The sequence below is a fragment of the Astyanax mexicanus genome, chromosome 13 (assembly GCF_023375975.1).
Source record: "Astyanax mexicanus isolate ESR-SI-001 chromosome 13, AstMex3_surface, whole genome shotgun sequence".
Lineage (NCBI taxonomy): Eukaryota > Metazoa > Chordata > Actinopteri > Characiformes > Acestrorhamphidae > Astyanax > Astyanax mexicanus.
The window spans coordinates 32,450,494-32,475,548 of NC_064420.1; the positions used below are offsets into that span (position 1 = coordinate 32,450,494).

Sequence of the window (25,055 nt, forward strand, 5' to 3'; positions counted from 1 at the left end):
GTGACAGCAGCAGTAGCTACTTCCTGTATGCATGCTGGCCGTCCTCGAGCGCTCGTGCCAGCCCCCCACCCCTCTCCTCCTCCTCCTCTGTCCATCCTCGCGATCTGCTTTGCTCTGCCCTGACCTGTCCCGGCTCCTCTTCCATGTGTTAAACCGACCCTCGGTCCCTCTGAGCGGCTCGTCCGTCTGTCCTCATCCCCCTCGGACGGCCGGAGCTGTTTCGAGTTGAAGGCGCGTGCATGTGTGTGCGCGCGCGCGCAGATGCTAACAGGTGGTAGCAGCAGCGGTTTCAGGTGGAGCCAGAGGAGGAGAGGGGGAGGGACGGAGCGAGAAAGAGAGAGAGAGGGGGAGAAAGAGAGAAGGAGGGAGGACCCAGCTAGACTCTCCTCACCCCCGCAGCCTCTCGTCGCCTCGTCCGGTGCGGGGAGCCCGAACAAAGGCCACTTTCTCACCCTGACAGCCCCGGCGGCGGCGGCGTCGACGAGCGCCCACCCTGCGCCCCTACTGCTTCCTCGGGCAGGCAGGCAGGCGGCTCTCGCTCGCTTGCTCGCTCACGTTTGAAGCACGTGCGCGCGCGTGTGCGCGAGTGCATGTGTGCGCGTGGACGAGCAGAGGTGAGGAGCTTGTTTGAATTATTATTACTAGGAGAGGTGAGGCTATAGCCTAGCGCGTACGTTTCTTTTTTATTTCTTTCTTTTTGTTTGTTTGTTTGTTTATTTGTTTTTCTTTTATTTTTTTTGTAGTACTCTTCCCATCATTTTTGTTTCATCAGAGGGATGTGTGTGTGAAAGCAGCGGAGCTAACAGGTGTGAGGGACATAGGCTAGCTATAGTAACCTATTAAAGAAATGGGCAGATAGGCACCAACACCACCACCAACACCAACACCACCATACCTTCTCCTCTTTGGCTTGTACCCGTCCCAAAAGAGACCCGCGTCTCCCGGCTCCCTCTGTGGGTCTCATCCCAAGAGGAGGGATAGGAGGTGTGGAAGGGATAGGAAAGGAAAGGAAGGAGAAGGGAAGGGAAGGGAAGACAAGCCCCCCTGACATATTTGGAAAAGCGAAGAAGCCAAAGAAGAAGCAGCGGCATCAGCCCCTCAAACAACGTCCCCCAAAGCTCCCTGTTTGCTTTCCAACAGGGGTGCCCATAGGGGTGGGGGCATTTCTAAAAAAAACAAAAACAAACAAACAAACAAACAAAAAAAAAACTGAAACAGACACGATGTCGAACCTAAAGCACATTGCAGACACTGGGAAGAGGAGTCCCCCTCAGTCTGACGGGGAGATGTTTGGAGAATTTCAGGACTGGTGTCTCCGGACCTACGGGGACTCCGGCAAGACCAAGACGGTGACCCGCCGCAAATACAACCGCATCCTGCAGGCGCTCCTGCAGCAGCACCCCGACGAACCGGACGCGTACCACGAAACCAACCACCTCAACGCCAAGTTCAAGTTCTGGGTCAAGTCCAAAGGCTTCCAGGTGGGCGGCACCGAGGGGCACCGGGAGAGGAACGGAGACCGACCCGTCCTGTACGTGCCCATCAAAGCCACGGTGAGTAGAAAACACACGTCTTTTTGGATCTTTTTATCCCATTGTTTACTTTATTTACTTCTCTAGCTTCCTTTCATTTTTCTTCTATTTTCTTCTCTATATATCACTTTTTTTCTTTATTTCTTTCTTTCTCTCTATGTATTGGTCTATTCTCTTTTTCTTTCTTTCTTGTCCTCTGTATCTTTATTTTCGTCTCTCTTTGTCTTATTTTTCACGTCTTCATTTTCGTTCTATCCATCTCTATGAATATTCCTTATTTTTTGTTTTGTATTTTTATTACTCTCGTCTTTGTATGTTTATTTTCTTTTGGTTCCTTTACTTCCATTCCTCTCTCTCTCTCTCCCTCTCTCTCTCTCTCTCTCTCTCTCTCTCTCTCTCTGTCTATCTGTCTGGGTCAGTATCCTCGCGCTCTTCTCAGGTCTTTTCAGGTACCCCTCTTGTTGAACCACCATCGTAAAATATTACGTCAAACCCGCGAGACTCGAAAGATTCTCTAAAATCAACGCGCGCGCCTGAGTGGCCTAATTGAAGAGCGTCCCGCTGGGGAAGCACGCGTAGAGCGCGTGCATGTACGTGTCTGTGTGTAAGCGCGAGCGTGCGCCCAAAAACAACATAGCCTACTGCTGTGCTCTAACAATATGGCCCGGTACGAGGTTTTTGCACACTTCGGTTTCGTGGAGCGCGTGCGTGTGTGCGCGCCAGTCATCCCTCCGCTCACAGTTAACCGACATTTATAGACGATTCATCAATCTGTCCGAAAAAAGAACAGTGAAGGATAATGTAACAGTGCAAAACATTGTATCTCCAGGACTAGGATTTCCAATGAAAATTAAAACTGTTCTTCCTTCACCTGCAAAGTTGCTGTATTGATAACAGAAACTTTTTGTGTATATTCCTACTATTTCTTAAAGTAACTATATATTTAATTTAAAACATAAAAGGCCTGGATTTGCATTGACTCGGGCCTGTCCCTAGAGACAGTGGGTATGTTGTTTTTCTGTAAATTCCTCTTTACACAAACACACCCCAGGACATGGTGGAGTGTTGAAAGTGGGACACCTTCACATGTGGGTGGAGCTGCACCTTATAAGACACCACTCTCTGATCTGTGTACAAGTCTGCTTCAGAAGCCCAGTCCCAAATAGCAAACTTGCGGTCTTGTAGTCTTCATGTGTGCATGTCCCCAAGGACTACAAGGATGTAGGGTTTCCCATTTCTCATTCTGCTGACCTGAAGGGAGTTCACTAGTGCCCTACACTGCCCTTGGTAAGCCCTTTGTTGAAGACCATTAAAAAGCAGACTCAGCAAGCACCCAGTCCAACAAATATCCATTAGTATGTTCAACTTGAACACTTTTAAACCTGATGCTCTCAAGGACTCCAGGTGTGTATGTTGTTGATGTCACCTGAGTGCAGACTTGGAGGTAGACCACACCACAGGGATTAGGTCACCAATTTTTCTTTTAGAGGAAAATGACTGACTGACTGATACGTGACTATCAGGCAAACTAATTTCTAATGGGATTTGAGTGGTTTAATAGATCTGCTTTCTTCCACTCCAATTAAACCCAAACCTGGGCTGCAATGGATTCGTAATGATGACACACATCAAGAGCATTGCTGTTTAGTCAATTGCAGAATCCATATTTGAAAAAGTAAGATATTGTTTGTAATATTGTAATATTGATGTACAGTAGTACATACTCAGACCTGGTCAGTTGTTGAATGTTTTTATAATAGACACTAATAGCTCACAATCCATTGTGAAAGGGAGGAGCTGTTCAAATCTGGACCAATATTAGATGAAAGGGTGGATAACAATGCAAGTTTATCCAGAAAGGCAGCTGAAGACTGGATCATCACTTTCTGTTAGTACAAAATGTGTTAGTGTTAGTACATTAGTACATCACTGTGATCATTGTATAGTATAAGTCTTATAGCAGTGGTTCTTAACCAGCTTGTGGCCCACTGAACCCATTACATTCCACAACCCAAACAAAATTTTAATTGACCATTTAAAATCCAAGCACATAACATTTTATATAGCCTGTTAAATTGATTGATGAGCTTAAATTTCCTCAATCATTGTTTGGCAGACTCTGTTTTTAACCATTTATCAGGGATGAAAAAAAAACCTACCCTAGACCTGAACCATTTCAGACTTACATTTTTCTAACATAACTAGGTAGCTTGCTAATTCACCAGCTAGCTTTGTTGGGAAGGTGACTGTACTATGCGGGATTAATCAACAAACTTATCCTAATTATGTTTAATTTTTGCAAATAACACATTTGGCTAGCAGCTCACTGATCAAAATCCTCTGCCTATAGTATAGGTGCGTGGTATTGGGATGCAGTCATGTTTTCTGGGATTTCCAGCAACAAATGGCTGGGGTATCACTGGGCACTGGGCTTTCGCCTCCTCACCTCTCTGATGTGTTCATATTAGGACTGCATGATATTGGAAATATAACATTGCATTTTTTAAAATTTAAAAATACAATTAATGTTCCAAGTTTTCATCAAATATCAGTGATCCAACATGTCATGATATCAGTAATGAAATAAAATTAATGATATTGGGCAGATCTAATGTACTTGTGGCAGATACATCACAGGAATTGAGAATAGTGGGAATTCTCCTTTTAAGTTTTCCACAAAAATGAATTTGATCTTGCACCTGATCTTGCAAATCCTGTGATGGGACTATTATGCATTTACACATTGTAAAAACAGTGCTGAAACTATATATCCTTCAGCCCTAGTTTAGAGTTGTGTATGTTCAGATTAACCTGTTGAATGCACTTTGAGTGGACTGGCCTGAGAGACCCGAAAGAGCTGGAAAAAAGCCCAGATGCACCTGCTGGGCACTTAGTTGACTCACCTCTCCTGCGCTGTGGGACTTTGTGGACGTAGCATTATAGAGTAGTCACTGACCGCATGTGTGCGTGCCTGTGTGTGTGTGTGTGTGGGGGGAGACCACCAAAAGAGACCACCAAAAGAGACCAAAAACTGAACAGTCCAAAGAAAAATTCATCTCTCAGCTGCTTTAGTTATAAGATGGATTTTATTCCTTTGCCTTCCTGCACCCCTGATGATGAAGTGGCTGCCCCAGATTTTCTCACTTGCTTTTTTTTTCCAACCTCTGTTTTTCCCTAATTTTTCTCTCTCTCTCGCTCACTCTCCAGCTTGCTCATTCTCCCCCCCTCCATCCTCTTATTCTCTTTGTCCCTCTGCACCCCCTCCTTTCTACCACTCTCCAATTGACTCCAATTAGGACCTCCTGAGTGAGCTGAATGGGAGGAGATAAAGGAACCGGCTTGTTACAGCCTGCTACTGCTGTTACACACACACACACACACACACACACATACGTACGTGCGCACACACAGCAGGTGAAGGTCTCATTGTTTGATGGACAGCTCAGGGTCATACGGGATAGGGACTGTACTGTGTGTGTATATAAGGTGGATGCAGGGCTTGTTTCTGATCTAAACACCACAGGTGACCTTAATCAGAGGATCTTCTCAGTGCAGCTCCCTCTAGTGTAACAGTCTGAAGTTTGATTGAGATTTGTTTTTGACTGATTTTTGGAAATAAAGGATGACACAAGTTTGTCTGTGGTGTAATGCCTTTTTACATGCAGCTGTTTTAGAACATTTTAGTGGGTAGTTTCTAGTGAATGAGATGAGTGAAAATCTTATTAAGAAGAAACCACACATAATATATATTAGAATATGGTTTGTAGCTTGTAGATGAAGGTTGCTACTACAACCCCTAGAATAATATAGTTTCCGAATTTCCTGTTTGTCTCAGGCTGTCAGGCTTCAGAAATATGTGAATATATTGTATTTTGTTTCATTATAGTAAAAATGATCATGGTTTTCACATTTTGTGTCCATAGTATGTATATGACTCAGATAAGGGGAGCACAACACTGTGTATGAAATATGAGTCGTGCCCACAGGTGGGTCTGAGCGACCTCGAATGGCCTGACCTTTAGTAACCTTTACCAGTAGAACATAACAGGGATGATGACTGCACTGGAGAAAAGTGTGTGTGTGTGGGTGATGTAGGTTTGCCACATTGACAAAGGTGGTTGGTATATGACCAGGGCTGAATAAAATTGTGTTGTGATTTTATGTAATTTATATTATTCCTATATGATTTTTATATATGAAGTGTCCATGCTGCGCATCCCCAAATGCAGCTAATTGTCACTTTAACAATGAATATGGAATCACAGAAAAAAGACTACAATTTCTTTTAAATATAAACACAGAAATGAACCCAACAATGGAGGTTTTATTAAGATTTATACAAAACAACTGAACATCAGTTTTAATAGGGTTTATTTTCAGTGCATATTTTTTTTATAACCTATTACGTTACACTTGTCATAGATTTTTTTTGTTTTCCTTGGACTGTGGGTTCTGACTGATTAACTGACTCTAAATTAAGTTAGTAGAGCTGAAGTGTCTATCGTTCCTCAGACAGCTGACATACCAAAAGTTTAAGTAAGGACTGTTAGTGGGTGACAGATGAATGGGACAGTCATTTTCTGAAGTTGTGCAGGCATCTAACAGTCCTTTATCCACACTGTCAAGTTTATACAAGAAGACAAACATCATAGAAGGCATTACCACACACAATGGACAGCTCATTGTGGAGTAATGATTGTGACTGGCCACACATCTGCACAGTGTTTCTTAGGCTTTTCAGGGGTTGGCCTAAACCCCTTAGTTCCAGTAAAGGGAAATGGTAATGCTTTAGTATACCAAGACATTTTTAATAGGCTTTTCTGTTCCAGCATGTCACAAAGCATGGTCCATAAATGAAGAGTTTTGGTGAGTTTGTTGTGGAAGAACTCTACTGACCTGCGCTTGTCCTGACTTGAATCACATCAATATTTGAAATGAACCTGGACAAATCATTGTCTGATCTCACAAATTGAAGGGATAGGATGAAACTGATATAAAACTGTTGATACTGATACAAATACAGATAAAAGGGCTCTTTTAGTTTATTATTAGTACTATAGTTAAGGTTACATAATGAGGCTGAAACAGACCACACAGTCCTTTTGAAGAGTATACACAAGTGCATGTTATGTTAAAGCATTCCAAAGTCATTTATTTGACACACTTTATATACAAACACACAATCGTTTTCTTTTAAATTAAATATTTCAAATTTTATATAAAAAAGGTAAATATTAAATATGTTAAATAATAAATACTGGTTGCGCTGGAGACTTTTATTTTTACATGTAGCGTAGTGGATTATCTGCAATGGCTAATGGCTAACCAGCGACACTAAGTTTATTTCCGAGCTGAATTAATCACTGTTATTTGATAACAGATTGATTTCTTAGTGCTGGTTAGAGTGGATTGGATCTGTGGTTTGATATTCAATGTGGATTATGGCTGTAGTTCACTTGAGATGTTACTTATTACATTCACAATGCCGGAATGCAGCTGTAAGCCCATTGCTAGCTACGCTAACAGACTGCAGATATTAATGGAGATGGCTAACTGGCTAACGACTAACTGGCAATGCTAACTAGATTTCCTAACTAAATTAATCGTTGGTTTTAACAACAGATGGCTGTGTTTTGTGCTGGTTAGTGTTTGTAGATCATGTGGTTTTATAGGATATGTGGATTATGAATATAGTTCACTCCAGTCTGTAGTTAACACCGGAATGCAGCTGTCGCTTCAGTGCTAGCTAGCTGGTGTAAATCTGTTCACTTCTCGGATGCTGAAAATATTACATGTAGCTATTCTGCTGTTCGGCGTTTCCAAAGTGAAAAAAGTTATCCCAAAGTTATCTCCAGATAATTGACATTTTTTGTAGACAAACAGCTAAAGTTTACTCATTCAGCCGCAGACTGAAGCTGCTGGAGGTTCAGGGTAAACTGTGGAACTGGAATCCGGATCAGTGATGCGTTTCGTGTTATGTTACAGCGGGTTTATTGTCCAGCTCAAGATGCGGACTGGAATGTGGATCGGTAAGTGAATCGGCCCGGTGACCCGATATCCAATACGTTAAATTACGTCAATATCAGCCACGATATCGATACTGTATCGGATCAGTCCCATCTTTAACAATGTGTTCTGGATGAATGGGCTGTTCTGGATGCCCTAGTCTGTCCACAAAAATTTGAAGTGCGACGTTCCTAAGAAATAAAAGCTGCTCCACATTAATGCATCTGAATTTGGACATTATTGGGGCAACTTAAAAGCTCCTAGAGGTGTCCCAATACTTCTGTCCAAATAGTGTAGGTAGGGGATTTTGAAAGCTTAGAGGGGGCTGGTTGAGGGGGACGAGAGGAAACAGTCACGCAGCTCTCACATGCAGTTGACACTCGCGTCTCTGCGGACACTAATAATAGAATCGTAACGTACCTCGCTTTCCTCTCTCTCACTCTCTCTGTCGTCTTGCTCCATCTCTTACACTCTCGCTGTCTCTTCTTTCTCTCTCTTCTGTCCATCTTGCACTCTTTTTCTCTGTCGCTCATACTTTTCTTTATTTCTTTTCTCTGTCTTGCTCCATCTTCTCTTCTATTTTATTGGTGCTTGTTTTCTTGCACTCTTATTTTAATCTCTTTTTCTGTTTGTTCTAAGCAGTCTCACTCGTTCTCTAGTGAAGTGCGCTAGGCAGCTGTTGCTCCATCGCGCTGAAGCATTAACATTCTGTGTTCAAAGCTAAAAAGGGGCAATGAAAGAGAGAAGTAGGGATTAGCGGCTTGGAGAGGGATGAAGCAGCAGGAAGCTTCTACATTAAGAGTTCTTTAGTTTTACACGCAGCATCCTCTACAGTTACACACTTGTCAGGCTTACTGTCATCGTGTGTGTGTGTGTGTGTGTGTGTGTGAGTGAGTGAAAGAGAGAGAGGGAGAAAACAAAAGAGAGAAATAGTAAGTGTGCGTGTGTTACGACCTGAACTGACGCATAAATGTGGTTTTGTTTTGTGGGAACTATTGCGAGTTTGGGCAAGCTTTACTGAATGTTGCCAAACTCCCACCCAGCCCAGTTCATTTACTGCATTTATACACCTAAAAAGTCTGATTAGAGTTGGGTTTACACTGCAGTAATAAGTGACCTAAAGAATCTTCCTGTGTCATGACCTATACGGGCTGCATCTCTCCTGACTGATTTGTGGGGGGCGTTGCCTTACCAAGTGCTGTGCTGAATAGTGCTTCACTGATATTATCCAACTGCATTCAAGTGCTGCACATGAGTCGTTCAGCAGAATGAGCATAACAGATTACCCTAAGATTTCTTGTGTTTGTGTTTAGTAATAAGATTACCTCTTTTCTTTCTTGTCAATCAAGTTTTAACCATCATACACTACAAGAATTTCACTCCAAACGCAGCAGAAAAAGTAAAAAGTATTCAATTCAACATTTACTTTGAGTAAAAGTTACTAAAAGTTAGTATTTGATGTAAAAAAGTACAACAAATCATAAATTAAATCGTTTTTAATGAACTATTATTACACATAACAAGTTGGACAGTATTTGTTCAGACCACCCCATAAAACATTTTTTAAGAACAAGTGGCATAGGTTTCTATGATCCATTTTTTTCTTTACTGTTAAAAAGTTATGGTCATATAGGTGACTATAAACCATATTTTTATAGTTTTACAGTTCATTATTATTTTTTATATTGCAATTGCTGTGCTTTAGCTGCTATTTACATGTTTTTTAACATTCAAGAAGATTGTTTAATGATAAAAAAAAACAATTGTTTAGACAAAAAAAAAAGATTTGTTTTTTTTTCCCAGCATTTTATTTTTTACTCAGTAATTGGGAGTTTTCCAATGTAGGGAAGTAAATTACTTCAAAATGTACTTAAGTAAAAGTAAAATTACCTATTTTAAAAACTACTTTAAATGACAAATTACTCATAAAATCTACTCAATTACAGTAATGTGAGTAAATGTAATTCATTACTTTCCACCTCTGGACTAGAGCCTACTAGCACTGACTCACCACAACTAGAAATCTGGGTAAAAATTGTGCTCAAAGTTTTATCTTTTGGACATTTTAGTTTGTTCTGAACCAAAAATATCAAGTGTGAAAAATGCTGTGAACAAAGAACCAAATGTTGAACCAGTCAAAAGAAGTGTCTGTCCTGATCAACTGGAGAACTGTGTTCTGTCCTGAGAACTGTGTTCTCTTCATTTCCAGTGATGCTTAACCAAGCAACAACGAGAGATGTTGTAAATGTTTGCCACTATGCTAATATTAGCTCGATTTACGCAGGCCTCAGCCACAACTATGCACTGTGTCACTATTAGTGTGACGTTTTAAACCACATACATTCTAAAAAGAAAACTCTTTTGAAACAAACAACCCTCTAAATTTATCTATTTTCTTACCCAGTTCCTCAATAAATTGAAGTGTTTGTTTTTTTGAAGCTTGTCCAACAAAGCTACAGTTAGTTTAAAAGAAATCATGTCCCACGTACACACTCTGTTTCTTTGTTCAGGTTTCCCTGGCCTGCGTCTGTGCTTCTGTGTGTCTGTTTGGCTCTGGCTTGAGAGAGAATGTCTTGCCTAAGGCAGAATGCACTCGGGACACCCCATCTTATCAGCCTATGGATCTCCGTAACCTCAAAAAGACCTCTTTACACTCAAATAAATACTGTCAATTGGTTAAATTGTCAGAAGCCCCATTAAGAAGACCCCCCTGTCTCCATGCTTAGTGAAAGTGAATCTATGTGTGTGCATGCACCTGTGAGAGAGCGAGTGGTGGGATCAATGGGAGGGGTTAAGCTGCATTTACAATGGTCCCGTGTGGTAACAGATGTGAGCGCACTCCCCACAGCATGTGCTTCTAGGTCTTTGTGTTTTTTTAATTATTATTATTATTATTATTATTATTATTGAAGGTCTCCTTACACTAAAATCTGCTTTTCTTGTTCTTTGTAGAACACTAGAGTTGTATCTGCATTGTCTGCAGTAGATAGTAAAAGAAAATATTCAGAGTCGATCAGGAAATCACTGTGTCTACATCAACATGTGAATTCATGGCCCGGGGTGGGTTTTTACTTTCTGGATCTGGACTTCCCCTTCTCTGTGTGTAACTATAGGTTTATATAGGATCTCCGGTGGATTTTGCATTTTACAGAGACTCTAAGACTAGGCCATTGCCTGAACTGCACTTAGCAGGGCATTATACATGTTATAAAGTAACATATGACATTGCAAAGACTGTTGTTCGGGTAAAAACGTCTTTATTTCAAAACGGTTGTCCCCCCACACTCCTCCATCAGACCAATGCACCAGGCACTTTTTTTTCAAGTGAAATCAATGAAAAAACATTAGAATGAGACGTTCAAAAAATGAACGTGCTTTTAAAAAAATGATTTAGGCTATTTAGGCTTGTTTTCATGGGTGATAGGGCACAAGTGATTAGTGCTTGTGCTCAACATTGGCTTTTTATTAGAATATTTACATCCACCCAGAAGTTTTATTCTCACATTATGAATGTTAGAGAGTACCACCCCTCTCTACAGAGGACTATTAATACTTTATAATTTTTTTCTTTACAACAATCTTTTTAGTTCCACATTTCTTTTTTATTCAAACACAGTTGAGGGTTCAGGTCAAGGTGCAAGGGGAGAGAGAGGACAAATTGAAAAACAGAAAGAAAAACAAACATATAAACAAATATTTATTTGTCACGGTCTAGAGCCAGATGCAGGCTTCTGAGCATGGAGTTGATCATCCTGTTGGCTTTTTCCCAAGACAATTTAATTCTTACCAGTTGAATTATTCTGTAATATGTTCCAAACATTGAACTTCAAGTGAATTTCTGTGTTCTCTATTCTATACAGACAGAACTGAACTGTGCCAGTAATAACTCCCGTGTCCTCCGTGTTAATGGTGTTTTTTTTACAAGCAGCAAAAGAAAGCAATCAGATATACTTAGTGGAGCAAAAGGTTGAGAGTACAACTGCCATGTAAAACAGTGCCCTTACTCAACCACCCACCTCCTCTCCATTCATATTAAACTACACTGAACTCCTCACCTCACCCCCTCTAGCCCTCTCAGACTCGCAGTACACACACACACCCACACACGCCTTGGCGCCCGTCCGCTAGTTGAGCAGCTGTAGATGGTCTGGCAGTAATTGTGTTACTGGGACTTCTGGGTTTCAGAGGTGGAGTGAGAGAGAAAGAGAGAGGGAGTGAGGGATGAGAGAAAATACTGTGGAAACAACAACAACAATAATAGAAGCAGGAGAGTGTTACTCTGCAGCCATGCAATTTATATACCGGCATCCAGGAGAGAGTTTAGAGTGTGTGGTGTGGTATAAATAAAAAACACTCCACCTCCACAACAACCTCAAACACATATACACACAGATATTGTGTCTGGGTTTGAATTCTTAATCTTAACTCTAATTTTTAAGCTACATTTTCTAGCTTTATGTGGAGTGTGGTCTGTAAAAATAAATGTTATGTTTCTTATAGTTATGACATACGATTTTAAATGGAGAATGTGTGTAGATTAGGGCTATACAGTATATTGTTTCAACATCATTATTACAATATGTGCATTCACAATAGTCACATCACATCATCCATGTCATTAAATGCTTTTTGTGCTCAATACAAAAGGATTTTTTTTTTGTATTTTTTAAAAATGTATCCTATTTGTAGGTCAATCATTTATATGCCAAACGATTATGTTTTCTTTGAGAAGAAAGGTGTGTTTTTATTGCAAAGTACATTTAGACTTTATAATGTATGCAGTGGTGAAAAAAAGTGGAAAAAAAATGTTTGTTTGTTCATTTTGGTGCATTTCTGCCCTATGTTCTTTATCTTTCTACCGATATTACAAAATACAGAATTTACCATTCTTTTTTGTAAACTGCAAAAAAAAGAAATCTTAACTAGTGAAATTGTCTAGTTTCAAAGTAATACATTTTATTTCTTGCTCTGATAAGAATTTATAGTCTTACTAAGCATTGTAAATGTAAGATTGTTGAAGGAATAATTATCTTATTTAGTCTTACTTAGAATTTTCATCTTATTTTAAGGTGTAATTTAAATTGAATATAAACACAAAAAAATCACCAGTCAAGTTATTCTGATGCTTGTGTAGAAATTAAAGCTACAAAAAAACATTTTTGCTTGATTTGAGTCTTACTTCACTCAATTTGAGGCTTTGTCTTTTTATTATTTTGAGAAAACTTTTGCTTACCCCATTGGCAATTTTTTTGCTTAATTTAAGCATTTATGTTTTAATTTAAATATATTTTATCTAGTTTTTGCCAGTGGACTTTTTGCAGTGTTGTATTGTATCCCATGACTTCTTCTGCTGATGCCATGTTTGTTGGTACCAAGATTTTGACCGGGAATGTCATGTGTACCGGTAACATGTCAAAAGCTTTACCCGTAGTTATGATTGTGATTTTGGTTTATAGATATTATGTATGTAAGATATCACATCCCTGTTTATTGCATGATTCTTCATGTGCATATATCCCACAGGTCACCTCTCTAATGTTTTTGGCCATGTCTTCTAACACATATCCGAGCCGTAATCTCTAAATCCTGAGAAGTGTGAGTGTGTACCCACTCAGACTTTAAAAGGAAAAAGAAGAAAAGGCCTTAAGCTCCATTGTAGTGGAACTAATTTGTTCTAAGATAAACAATGCAACAATCATAGTACTGGATATCATCACAATATTATCTTAATTTCAATATTCATGAAGGCTTTACTGGAAGTTTTGGACCATGTGTTCAGGGCATTTGATGGATTTCTGTTTTTAATTTGCTGTTTTTTTCAGACAGTTCTTAATCCCGTATGTGAACACATATTTGAACAGATGACTGCACAGATATGCACTGTAATGTCTCCCTGGGTAGAAGTGCAGTAATTCTACGCTCGTGTTGTAATTTTAACATCTAATAGGCACACATACACAGACTCTGTGACAGGCTGGAATAAATTAGTTTCATTACTTAGAGAGGTGGAGAGAGAAACGAAGTGACTGTGTGTTTCCTCTACCTGAGCTTTATTAGTCTCGTGTGAGATTCATTAGAGCAGTGAAACTCTCCAGAGAGAAACTAAGAATTCATTCAGAAGTAAACGGCAATACAGAGAAGTGATGCGCTGCGATGCTCAGTGCTATCTTAAACCCCTCTATGACAGTCTTTTTCAATGCCTTGCGCCTTTGTCGTTTACATAGCAGTGGTGCTTGTGAATCTACACTGATGGGCATGGTGGTCTCGACAAAGGTGTAGGAGTGGGTTTGACATGGGGGGGGCATTTGCTAATATGAATCAAATTCAACCCTATAGTGACTTACAACAACATTTTTGAAATTATTTTTAATCACAAATAAACAAAATGCATTTTTTCTGTACTTCTGTTTATTATTAGTTAAATCCAACTAAAGGTGCCCTTTACAACATAAACAAGTCTCTCCACATTATGTGTACTGCTGTTAGAAAACATTATGCGTGCAATGTCTGAATTATATACATATGGCAAAAACTGATCAGTTATCACCTAATATTTAAAATAATTATATTAAAATATAATCAATTATATTACATTTTATTATTATTATTATTATTATTATTATTATTATTATTATTATTATTATGTATTGGCATGTCAATTCTATTGTGTGCTCAAATTTTGTCCACTCTTAAAAAAAAAAAACTCAGTAGCATTGGGTCCTCTGTTTTTAATTTTGTTTACTGAAAGCACTTATTACGATGGGGCACGTGAAAAAAAAAAACACGTGAAACGCACTTTTAAAATAAAGGTTTTTTTTTTAACAATTTCAGCTTTTTTTACGCCCCCTGGTTCCTAGGCCAATAAGTCTCAAATTGAGGTGTGTTCAGGTAAATTTATAAATTTATGGTATATTGCTATCTTGGCATCAGAAAACACAGGTGCACTACTAACTGAATACAACCTTGGCAGATGTAGGTGGATGGCTATTTGTAGATGGATGATATGAAGGGTTTTTGTGACCTGCTGAGCATATCATTTGAGAACTTCAGCTGTCTCCATGAAAAAAGTTTCTCCTCACATCCGACTGCGCCATTTGGTCGCATTCAACTAGATTGGGCTTAAAATCAGGCTCAAAAAGCACAGTGTTCACCTGGCTTAAGTTGCAAAAGGTTGTTGTGTGTATCAGAAGGGAAGAAGCCAACAGATGGCAATCAGGTTTGAAATTTTTTAAGATTGCGAAGAAAAATCTGAGCATTAAGATTTTAAGGTGGTTCTCCAAGTAAAATTAACTATCAGATACAACAGCCCTCAGTCTGAGATGTGTTGCCAGTGCATGTAGGTGAGGTATGTGGTGTATATTGTAAGAATACAGTGCTTGGTGGTCTGTGTGGCCGTGCAGGACGGACTGAGAGCGGATGGCTGGTGAGTCGTCCCTGCATTCCTGTGGTTGCCATGGTGAGGAGGGTCTGTGCCATAGCTGCTCCTTTGAAGAAATTAACAGTGGTTTAATTGGCTCAGGGCTCCCTGTGTGCCTTATCTACCCACCATACACTGCAGAACCTCCCCGTTCCTGTTGTACACAGGATTTTAAGAGAGAGAGAGTGCGTGTTTATGTAGGTGTGTGTGTGTGTGTGTTTTGTGAATGAGTTGTGAGGTGCTGTAAAGGTGAGGAAGTGAAGGCAGGAGTGCGTCTACTTTTTTGTCCTTGAATTTGAGTGGCTGGCTTGACGTCTTTGTGCCGGTGCATACCTGCTCTCTCTGCATGCGCAGACACTCTTAAATAGCATGAATCTTTAATACAACCTGTGTTTGCCTAGAGAAGAGCTCCATCATTTTGTCACATTAACATTTACTCGATAATCAGATTTCTGCAGTTATCAGATTATTAATTTGTAATGTAAACAGCATTCTCTGACTGATATTAGATCAGATTAAGGGCCTGGAAACCTGATTGTAACTGTAATTGCATAGAAGGGGCTTTAAGGTTGTGGTTTAAGGTAGGGATCAGTTAGAATCCCAGGTCATACTGCTTGCTATCAGCAGCCGGAGTCTGAGAGAACTCAACTATGCTAACATTGCTCTCTCTGGGTGGGTATATAATAATGGCTCTCTCTCTCCATCACTCGAAATGTGATGTTTGTCAGCACAAGCATCTGTTGGCTGATGTATTAGAGGTGGGTTGCTGCGCTTTCCTCCGAGCACACTGGCAGCGGCAGTTCATAAAGAGGCAGTGGCTGACTTCTCATGTGTCGGAGGGATGTGCTAGCATTGGTAGGGATTGTGGTGGGGGGTTAAACACTGTGTGAGATAAATTGCCTTCCAAATTCAGAAGAAAAAAGCTAAACGTTTAGAGAAAATAAATAATTTACTTTTTTTTATTGTTAATCAGATTTTATCCGGATTCTCCTTTTTTTTTCAAGTAAAAGAGACATGGTACATTTTTCTTTTTATTAAAAAGTGTTTCTCACTATATACTATGTGGTAAGCATCATATGCTATCAGGTAAGCACCAGATACTAATAGGAAAAAGAAAACCCTGTTCACTGGCGGTCACCACATAGTATCTAGTCAGCACCACTTTTCCCCTAAAAAAATGACACCTGAAAAAATAACCTGAAAAAATAACACATCTCTTCAGGGACTACAGAATGCACAGAAGCAAAATTACAAAATCAGGCTCTGCCCAAACACTTCTTCTTCTTCTTTTTTCACACACAATTTTATGAGAAAGAGTTTTAATTTGAAAGTGGGGATTTAAGACTAAGTGAGAGCATTCTTAGCATTTTCACAAATAGCTTAATGTATAGTAGCTTAAATGAATTAAAATGTATTTATTGATATACAGCAGCATTATCACTCATCACATTGCCCATGTCGTACTCCCCCAGCGGGCAATAACAGAATCATGATTTAGACGGCTCCCGTGTGACCCACTTATTGGGAGATGGCAAGTTCTATCCCAGTGATGCCATGACCATTCACGACCAGGAGTCCCAGAGAGCATAATTGACCTCTCTTTCTCTGGCTAGCATCACGCCTACCCACCCAGTGCTGGTGTCTCTTGGCTGACGTAGGAGAATTGGCAGTTGGTGTCCTCTAAGCAGATTCAGCTGTCAGTGCTGGCTTCATGTGACTCATGTGAGAGGACACCAGGTAGCCTCTCTCCCTTCTTCTCACACTGTTAGCATTGTGTGAAGTGATCTGGGAAGTCAGAGTAGCTGGGGAGATTTGAATATTAGGGTGTTTTACATTTAATTCTAAATTTGATTACTGCAAAACATTGAAGATGTCTGTAGTCAGTCATTACACAAGTTCATGCTTACAATTAGAACTGAAATACAATTACTACAATTAGTATAATGAAATAATATATAGCCAATAATCTCACAGAATAAAGCCCTACGTCTGTAAAAAATGTTTCACACTTCTACTCAGTGATAAAACTCTTTCATCCGGACTGCAGTTGAAAAAACAGGAGGACCAGTGAGTTTTTAGGCTTTCTCAATCACATGACATTGTGTTCAGTAGCTCCTCCATTTCCACTCGCTGTTGTGTTTACATGTATCTCCGTGGAAACGCGCGCCCAAAGTGTAATGACGGTGTGTGGCAGTGGACAAATAGCTATTTTATTAAAAGCGAGGAGACAAAACTCAGAGATGTCCGCCCAAACGGGACTTAAATTACCGGACAGATACGGAGTTCAGCGAAAAACAGTAGGTCATTCAGCCTGTAATTTTGCGTAGTATTTTTATACCATTAAAGTATAATAAGTACAAAAATCGTTGTTCTATTTAAGCACTCTTTAAATATACTGTTTAATAATGTGGCTACAAATACACTTTAGTGCACTATTAGCATTATAATGCTTAGTGTACTTTAATCTACTTTTTTTCACTATGGCAGTTTGATATAGAGTTAGAATTGAAGTTTTCGCTACTGATGCATTTTGACTACACTACTTATGTGTATTGAGATAAATATTATCTCATTGACTAAATGGGAAAAAAATGTGGGGAAAACAATTTTTTTGCCATACTGCTTGACTACTTGACTTGAAATGACTTGAAACTTTTTAAAGTGCTCTATATTCCTTCTACTTTTTTGTCCTTCCTTTTCTTCACACACTTGCGCTCACACTCTATCTCACCTCACTGGTAGAGTGCGAGTGTGTTAGCAGTGTTTGGTCCTCACCTCCCACTGGCTCGCACCCTGGATCCTGGCTTCTCTCTGTAAATATGTCAAATCTGAAAAAAGCTTTCAGGTGGGGAAAGGTAAACTTGGCTTGGTTTGTAAACAAAAGGAGCGTAGATGCTGTAGCTTACCGAAAACCAGCTGGCCAGAAACTCTAGGTGTCTGTCGTCTGATTGTATTAACACCTGTGTGTCAGTCAGTCTGTCTGTCCTCCTTACTGTACATGTAATTATTGTGAGTATTGTACATGTCTGAATCTTATAATTAATTAATTGTGCAAGTTTAGCATTGTTTAGTTGTGTGTATCGTCTGTATCAGCTTTGTGTGTGTTATGTGTCCTTTTTGGCAAGTGTGTGTGTGTGTAAATATGTGAGTGTGTATGTATAAGACTATGAGTCGATCACTTCCTTGTGGCTGACCGGCCTCAAATGGAGGCTTCTTTCCTCCACTGCACTTCTCCACCATCCTCCCATCCCTCCTTCTTCTTTTCCTTCTTCTTTTTTCAGAGAGAGTGAGAAAGAGAGAGAAAGATACGAAGAGGTGGGGGTGCTGCTGCACCAACCCGACCTGTCTCCTAGCAACAGGGCTGTTTGGTCCGGGACGGGGGAGTGGAAGCTGAAAGAGGGAGCGAGTATGGAGGAGAGGGAAGGCAGCAATTATTCTGTGCCATTGGAGAGAGAGCAAAGGCCTGGAGGTGGAGAGCAGGACTGGAGGGAGAGAGAGAGAGGGTGAGGGACAGAAAAAGAGATGGGGAGGAGACAGAGGGAGGAAAAGATAGGGAGAGAGAGAGGTAAAAAGAGAGGGACAAAGGCAACTAGAGTCTAGGCAAATATGCTTAGTTGGGTTAGTTATTTATATATAGGGGGATATATGAAGCCTGTCTTCTTTTATATTGTAGATTTAACTAACCCACAAAGACTAGTGGATGGAGAATGTGTGTGTGTGTGTGTGTGTGTAAGACCCTCTCCTGTGCAGCTGAGGACCAGTCTTCCTGCATCCCTTGGTGTAATTCTATTCATTCTTCATGTTGTTGAATATGTGCAATTCTCTCCTTGTTATTTCCAGGTTACCTGTAGGTTACCTGCAAACCAAGAATGTTTTTTTGTGTGAATGTGTGTGTGTGTTTGTGTGTGTGTGTATGTGTGCATGCAAAAGCAAGGTCAACTTCGAAAAGTGGCATCACCATCCCATATTTTATTCATGCGTATAGAAGACCCACCTAACTGCCATAACCTTGCCAGAATGCCATTCGCATGCCGCCGCCATGATTCTGTGCCACAGTTGAAATGCTAATTGTGTGTGTGTGTGTGTGTGTGTGTGGGGCACATGGCAGGACAGCCTGGCTTTGCCCTCTCAGGGTGCAGTGACTTTGACCCCATGTTGGCATTTTGGGAAAGGGGGAGGTGTGTGTGTGTTTGTGTGTGAGTGTGTATGTGTGTGTGCGTCCGGTCCACTGAGCCTGAAGGTTCAGAACTGCCCCCCTTCCTCCGATGTCCCACATCTGCGTGTGTGGAGGGCCTACTGCTGTCACACACACTAACGTCCCGGGCCGCTGATGTGCCCCGCAACCGTCAGGAGAAGAGGGGGCAGGGCAGCATCCTGCTACAGCAGCATAAGTCCCTAACACACACTCATGCATGCGCACACACACACACACACACATTCATATACGTACATACACACTCGCTGGCTGAGTCTGGCACACGTGCCCCATCTCCTGGAGGTAATATAGTGCAGTGGAAAGCAGGAAGCATGTGTATATTTGTGGCCATTGCACAAGAGCATGTTTTCTAGCAAAACTGAAGCTGGTTATGGACTGGAATGTGCTTTCTGATAGATCTGACTGGTGTATTATGGGATACTGTGTCCTGAAATGTCCACAAGTTGGCTGAACATGCATTGCAACATTTTTTGATAGGTCTTTGCTCTTAAGCAGAGAAAACAAGAGACAAAGTTCCATTGGTAGCTATAAATGTCAGTGTTTTCTTTAAGATTCAGTAGAATAAAGCGTTAGGTATAGTTCATCATGTTCGGTATTAGTTTAGTTAGTTTACTACCTGTTTACATTACATTACATTACATTACATTTGGCAGATGCTTTTGTCCAAAGCGACTTACAATAGTGATGTACATAGAGTAATAGAAGTTTAAGGTAAAAAAAAATAAAAATTTTAGACAGGGCCTAAAGGAGATCATAGGGAAAGAGGAGGAAAGGAGGGGAAGAAGGAAATGAGGTTAGTAGTAGTTAATTTGTTAGGTGTGTTAGGAGAGTAAGTGCTCTTTGAAGAGCTCTGTCTTCAGGAGTTTCTTCTGGAAGGTAGTTTGTTCCACCATTGGGGAACTCTGTATGAGAACAGTCTGGATTGCTTTGTGTGAATGTTTAGTAAAGCTAGGCGACCAGAGGAGCACAGCGGCCGGGAGGTAACATAAGCCTTCAGGAGTTATCAGTGCAGGATAGAAGGAGCCTGTTCTGAATTTGATATGAGCATCAACTGGTAGCCAATGGAGCTCAATGTCTCTTTGAGCTCTTGTCTGGTTGAGCTCTTGTCTGGTTGAAGACCAGACGTGCTGCTGCATTTTGGATCATCTGGAGTGGTTTTACTACACAAGCCAGGATGCCAGTTAGTATGGCATTGCAATAGTTGAGGTGCGAGATGACCACTGCCTGTACCAGGAGTTGGGTGGCCTGTTGCGTTAGAAATGGTAAAATTTTTCAGATGTTACAAAGCGCAAAGCGGCAGGATCAAGCAACTGAGGCCACATGGTGTGTAAAGGAGAGCTGGTCATCAACCATAATACCATAAAACACTAGGTTAACCATGATGCCAACAGCCAGGTCCAGCGCAGTTGGAGCCACAATGCTAGCAGAAACAGTTGTGATGGAAACAGACACAGCAGCCAGGCTAGAGCATGTAAGCTGTGATGCTAACAGCAGGGCTCAGCAGGATTGGAGCAGGGTATGGGTTGGAGGGTTTGGAGGGGGTCCAGCATCACTTATCATGCTCGGAGTCAGTTTCCTTAGTTATTTTTTATCTCTTTACTTACTGTCTGTTTTTAAGCTGAAAGACACAAGCTGTAGATGACTAGGATAGTCTAGGATAGTCTTATCTGCTGTAATTTAGCCAGTTTAAAGTCAGTTTACTCCACAGACATCTTTGCATCACAGTTATGCAGTTATTTGTATTCATTGAAGGGTGGGACCTTTTTTCTGTACACAGCCTGATAACACATAGCGTTACCAGAAATCTCATACTAGCTTCTGTTCTTTCTGTCCTTCTCCATATTCTTTGTTTTTGTGATTAACTCCAAAGCTATCAGTGCATTCTATTTATTATAAGCATCATAATAATAATCAATACTACCAGGTGATGAATGTGAAAAGAAGGAAGCTTAGCCCATACACCCTGTCCCTGGCTGCCATGGTAACCTTCATCAGCCGGCACAAGGCAGTGAAAGGTGGCAGAGCAGGTCAGAGGGGTCAGTGTGGGGGCAGGGGGCAGGGTTTGGAGGTGAGGAATGGAGGATGGGAACAGGTTTACATCAGAGAGGTGAAAGAGTTGTTGAGTTTTTTGGTCAGGGTTTTTATGTAAACTAAGAAGATAGAAATTCTCTGAAGGTTAGTGTGTGTGTGTGCGCGCGCACAAGTGCGTGGGAGTAAATCAGGCCTCTGCAAAAGCGCAACTCTTGAGTGTAAGGTGTCGCATGACCCTCTGCCCAGGACACCTGCCTACCAGACTAGCGGTGGTTACCGTGGTTACCAAGGTGGTCTTTGTTACAAGCGTACAAAACTCTTTTGTTTAGATCAGATTTGCTCTATTTCTGTTTTGAATGTTTTTATTAAAAAGATTAGTTTAGGTTGAGCAATGCATAATATAGCTTCTTTATTTTTTATTTTTTTATCTCTGCATCAGTTTAATTTTTGGTACTCGACCTGACAAAAAAAAAAAAGCGTTTTGGCCGATTTCTTAAGGTGAACACCCCAAAAAGTTCAGAAAATATGAAAACAAAACTATTTTCTTCACATACGTTGATGTTTTTTTATTGTTTTCATAGTCAGTGTAACCCAATATCTTTCAGCTTAGATCGTGCCCAAAAAATCCAACCCTCTCCGGCCGGAGTCAATGCATGTTCTTCCTGTGCCCGACCCGATCCGCCCTATAAATTGTTGTTGTGAGCCCGAGCCTAATTTATACCTGACATTTTTTTGTAAGTAGAGCGCTAAAACTGAGATTTTAAAAACATTTACAGGCTATTTGAATAAGCGAAATCTGTTTAGAATTAAGTTAATTAATACTACAACACTGAAGAAGCATAGACCCATTATTTAAGATTTTTTTTTTAAAGAACAGCTACATGTACAAATGGAGGAGCTCAACTTGTGCGCCCCAGTGCTTTGTGATTATAACATTCTAACTTGTGCAACTTTTGAAATTTGAAACATTAATGCAGAGCAACATCCTTTATGCTGCCTTCAAGACCTCATCCCTTTTCAGGGACGTCCAAGCTATTTTTAATAAGACAATGCCAAACCACACGCTGCATACATTACAACAGCACGGCTGCAGAAGAAGAGGGTATGGGAGCTCGGCTGGCCTGACCTGTCCTCAAAAAAAGAATGCCGGAAGTAATATATGAAAAAAATTGTGTAAATGACAGCTCTGTACTGTTGCATAGATCATTGCTTGATATCCTATGTCCCAAAATGTCGAGAATGAATGGAAATGCTACAAAACGGGACCGTATTTTTCGCACTATAAGGCGCACCTAAAATCCTTTTATTTTCCCAAAAATCATCAGTGCGCCTTTTAATCCACTGCGTTTTATGTATGAATTTTCTGGAAATTTTATGTATGAAAATTCGGGAATCTAAGCTTACTGTAAATAAACGGAAGTGATTTACTCACCTAAATAAACAATTTTCAGGAGAGAAATCTGTGTAGATTAACATCCAGAGCTTGTTAGACTTTAAAAGTTTTGTTTACTTAGCTTAGCTTTACTTAACTTAGTTAGTTTCTCCCATCCACCACCACCCAGCAGCAAGACCTACTGAATTAGAAGTTCTTTATAGTGTCTCTTAAAATGCGCCTTATAATCCGTTGCGCCTTATGTATGAAAATAGAACAGAAAATAGATGTTCACAGTTCACAGTGCGCCTTATAATATGGTGTGCCTTATAGTGTGAAAAATACGATAAATGCTCTAGAATGTGTTGCAGACCTAAAATACAGAACGAATGAATTATTAGCACTCTATACAACACTGAGTGAAGCACTCTCTTGAAACGTTCATACAGGGTTAAGCACATTGTGTGGGGGCATATGTATGTCTCATGTGGCAATGTACTGTGTCTGGCTATGTATAGTGTATAACTCTCTCTCTCTCTCTCTCTCTCTCTTATGCAGTGTGTGGATGGAGCTGCAGGTCAGGAAGGTTCTTTACTGAAGAGAGTTGCTGTGGTAGAAGACTTCTACGACATCATCTACGCCATGCACGTAGAGATCAGCTCTGACCCAGCTAAAGCCCCCAAGCACGCCGGCCAGAAGAAAACCTACAAAGCGGTGAGAGAGCTCAGCAACCCCTGTGTCTCACCCCTGACTTGCCCTCTTTCATTTATTTTCTGTTTATGTCCTGTTTTTCCTTTCTTTCTATTCTGATCAGTCTATCTCATGCACACATTTTCTTTCTCTTCTCTTTTTCTATTCACTTATTTTTCTTCTCTCTCTTTTTGCCTCTTCCCTTATTCTTTATTCTGACATTTCTCTATCTGCCTATATACAGTACCAGTCAAAAGTTATGGTCACACTTCTCATTCAGTGTGTTTTTTCCCATACTAAATGAATACAGAAGTCATTAAGATTATAAGGAGACACATAAGAAATCACGTAGTAACTTAAAAGTCTTTGTCACTTTGTCGCTTTAATCACTTGAGGATACTTTCTGGGTTCTTGGATTTTTTCGGATTGACTGACCTTCGTTTCCTCAAGCCTTTTTTTTTCTTGAATTAGTTGAGTAGTTCTTGTCGTAATATGTATTAGAACATAGGACTATTCACTATATACAAACTCTACCTCTGCCTTTACCTCTCAAACACATTAAGAGGATAACAAATTTGAGAAAATTAACTCTTGACATGTTTAGCACAGCTGTTAACTTAAAGCCATGACTAAAGCTGACTGAGAAAATTCAACCAAGATGTGCAAAGCTGTCATCTAAGCAAGAGGTGCCTGCTTTGAAGAATCTAAAATATAACACTAAAATCTAAAAAAAGTAAAAAAAAAACAAACAAACACTTTTTTTGTTAACTAAATAATTCTACAAAACAGAACATTTTAAAATAATAAATAAACACTTTTGTCTGGTACTATATGCATTGGCATGCCAAAGGTCGTGGGAAAGCAGTATGCAAGTTGATCTTGAAGTTTTACATCAAGGGACATCTTGGGAACAACCACACCTGTATAAGTTGCAAGGTGCTCTCTTGTGAGTGAGGCAGAACACTGTCCAGCATGCTCACGGCACTGTCCACTGTGGATGGTAATGCCTTATATGGCGTAATGTGATAAATGGCATTTGTCTATAATTGCCTATGTGAACATGTGAAGGGACGATTTGTGAAAAAAATCACATCCACAGTCAGTGCAGGAGTGTGTTCTTTAGCTTCTGTGGGTCAAATTTATGTGTGATACTAGTTCCTGTCACATGACTTGAGGCATGTTGGTGTGTATTTTCTGCCATAGTCCTTTTGTTTCTCTCTCTGTCTCAATTCTGATTAGTTTCTCCTTTCTTTCTGATTATTTCTTTCTCTCTCCCGCCATAAATTGTTTTAGTCTCTTTTGTCTGTTCTTATCTCTCTCTCTCTCTCTCTCTCTCTCTCTCTGATCAGTTATGACTGTGCATGTCTGTGCAGTGAAATATTATTAATGTATGACTGTTAGACCTCTACAGCTGCTCGCTCTGATAGACGCCTTTTATCTCCTCTCTCACTTGTTGAGTCTTGATTCCTTTCACCATTTATGCCCATTAATATTTACATTTTTAGATTTGAAAGATATGGTTTCTTATATGCATCTCATGTTTGGTGTGACTCATCTTTGGTTGTGCATGCACACACACACAGACACACACACACACACTCACATACACACATATTCACACACAGACAAACAGATGCTCAGACAGTGGAGATTTTGTACATTCCGTAAGTGTGCCCCCAACCTGAGCGCTCCAGCAGCTCACCCTGTGCTTACTGCCCTCTCTTGGATAAAAAGGGGAACACCTAGGAATAGCCTAACACCTCTTTATCACCTCTGTGCTGGGCGGCAGAT

General features: G+C 40.4%; 1 protein-coding gene across 1 annotated transcript in view; it reads left to right on the forward strand.

Moving 5' to 3' along the window:
- The first annotated feature begins 289 nt into the window (after positions 1 to 289).
- Positions 290 to 25,055, forward strand: part of nol4lb (nucleolar protein 4-like b) — a 157,951-nt gene continuing 133,185 nt past the window's right edge. Inside the window, exons 1-2 of the mRNA XM_007249999.4 lie at positions 290 to 1,553; positions 23,133 to 23,288. Of these exons, the coding sequence (XP_007250061.3) occupies positions 1,224 to 1,553; positions 23,133 to 23,288 (486 nt within the window). The 5' untranslated portion in view covers positions 290 to 1,223. The remainder of the gene's footprint in view (positions 1,554 to 23,132; positions 23,289 to 25,055) is intronic.